At 55.2% G+C, this 458-nt stretch overlaps 1 protein-coding gene across 1 annotated transcript in view; it reads left to right on the top strand.

Annotated features, from left to right (window-relative positions):
- EMH_0032520 (uncharacterized protein) overlaps positions 1-458 on the top strand; it is a gene marked incomplete at both ends in the record, with an annotated part of 4,486 nt that overhangs the window by 483 nt on the left and 3,545 nt on the right. Inside the window, one exon of the mRNA XM_013494644.1 lies at positions 289-359. Coding sequence (XP_013350098.1) covers positions 289-359 — 71 coding nt within the window. The remainder of the gene's footprint in view (positions 1-288; positions 360-458) is intronic.

Genomic DNA, 458 nt, shown 5'->3' with positions numbered 1-458 from the left:
GCAACAGCAGCAGCAGCAGCAGCAGCAGCAGCAGCAACAGCAGCAGCAGCAACAGCAGCAGCAGCAGCAGAGACCATCTGATTTTTCTGATGTATGTTAGCGGCGGTTCTCCTTCTAGCTGCTGCTCCTTGCTGCTGCTGTCTTCGTCCATTTGCTGCAGCAGTTGCTGCTGCTGCTGCAGCAGCTGCTGCTGTTGTTTCTGGTGTTGCTGCTGCTGCTGCTGCTGCATATTGAGCTGTATATGTTTTCTGTTTTTGGTTTTTTTGCTGCGTCTGTCTCCCCTCTCAGCAGCAGCAACATCATCATCAGCAGCAGCAGCAGCAGCAGCAGCAGGAGCAGCAGCAGCAGCAGCAGCAAAAGTAAACTCCCAATCAGGGGAGCGCAGAGGAGAACAAAAAGAAAGAGGAGAGGGGGGCCGCTGCAGCTGCAGCAGCAGCGGCTGCCCCGTGCTGTTGAAA

This window comes from Eimeria mitis, genomic scaffold, assembly GCF_000499745.2.
Source record: "Eimeria mitis Houghton genomic scaffold, Emh_scaff1235, whole genome shotgun sequence".
Lineage (NCBI taxonomy): Eukaryota > Apicomplexa > Conoidasida > Eucoccidiorida > Eimeriidae > Eimeria > Eimeria mitis.
Note: the sequence above shows the minus strand (reverse complement) of the source record. Positions and strands in the feature narration are given on the sequence as shown.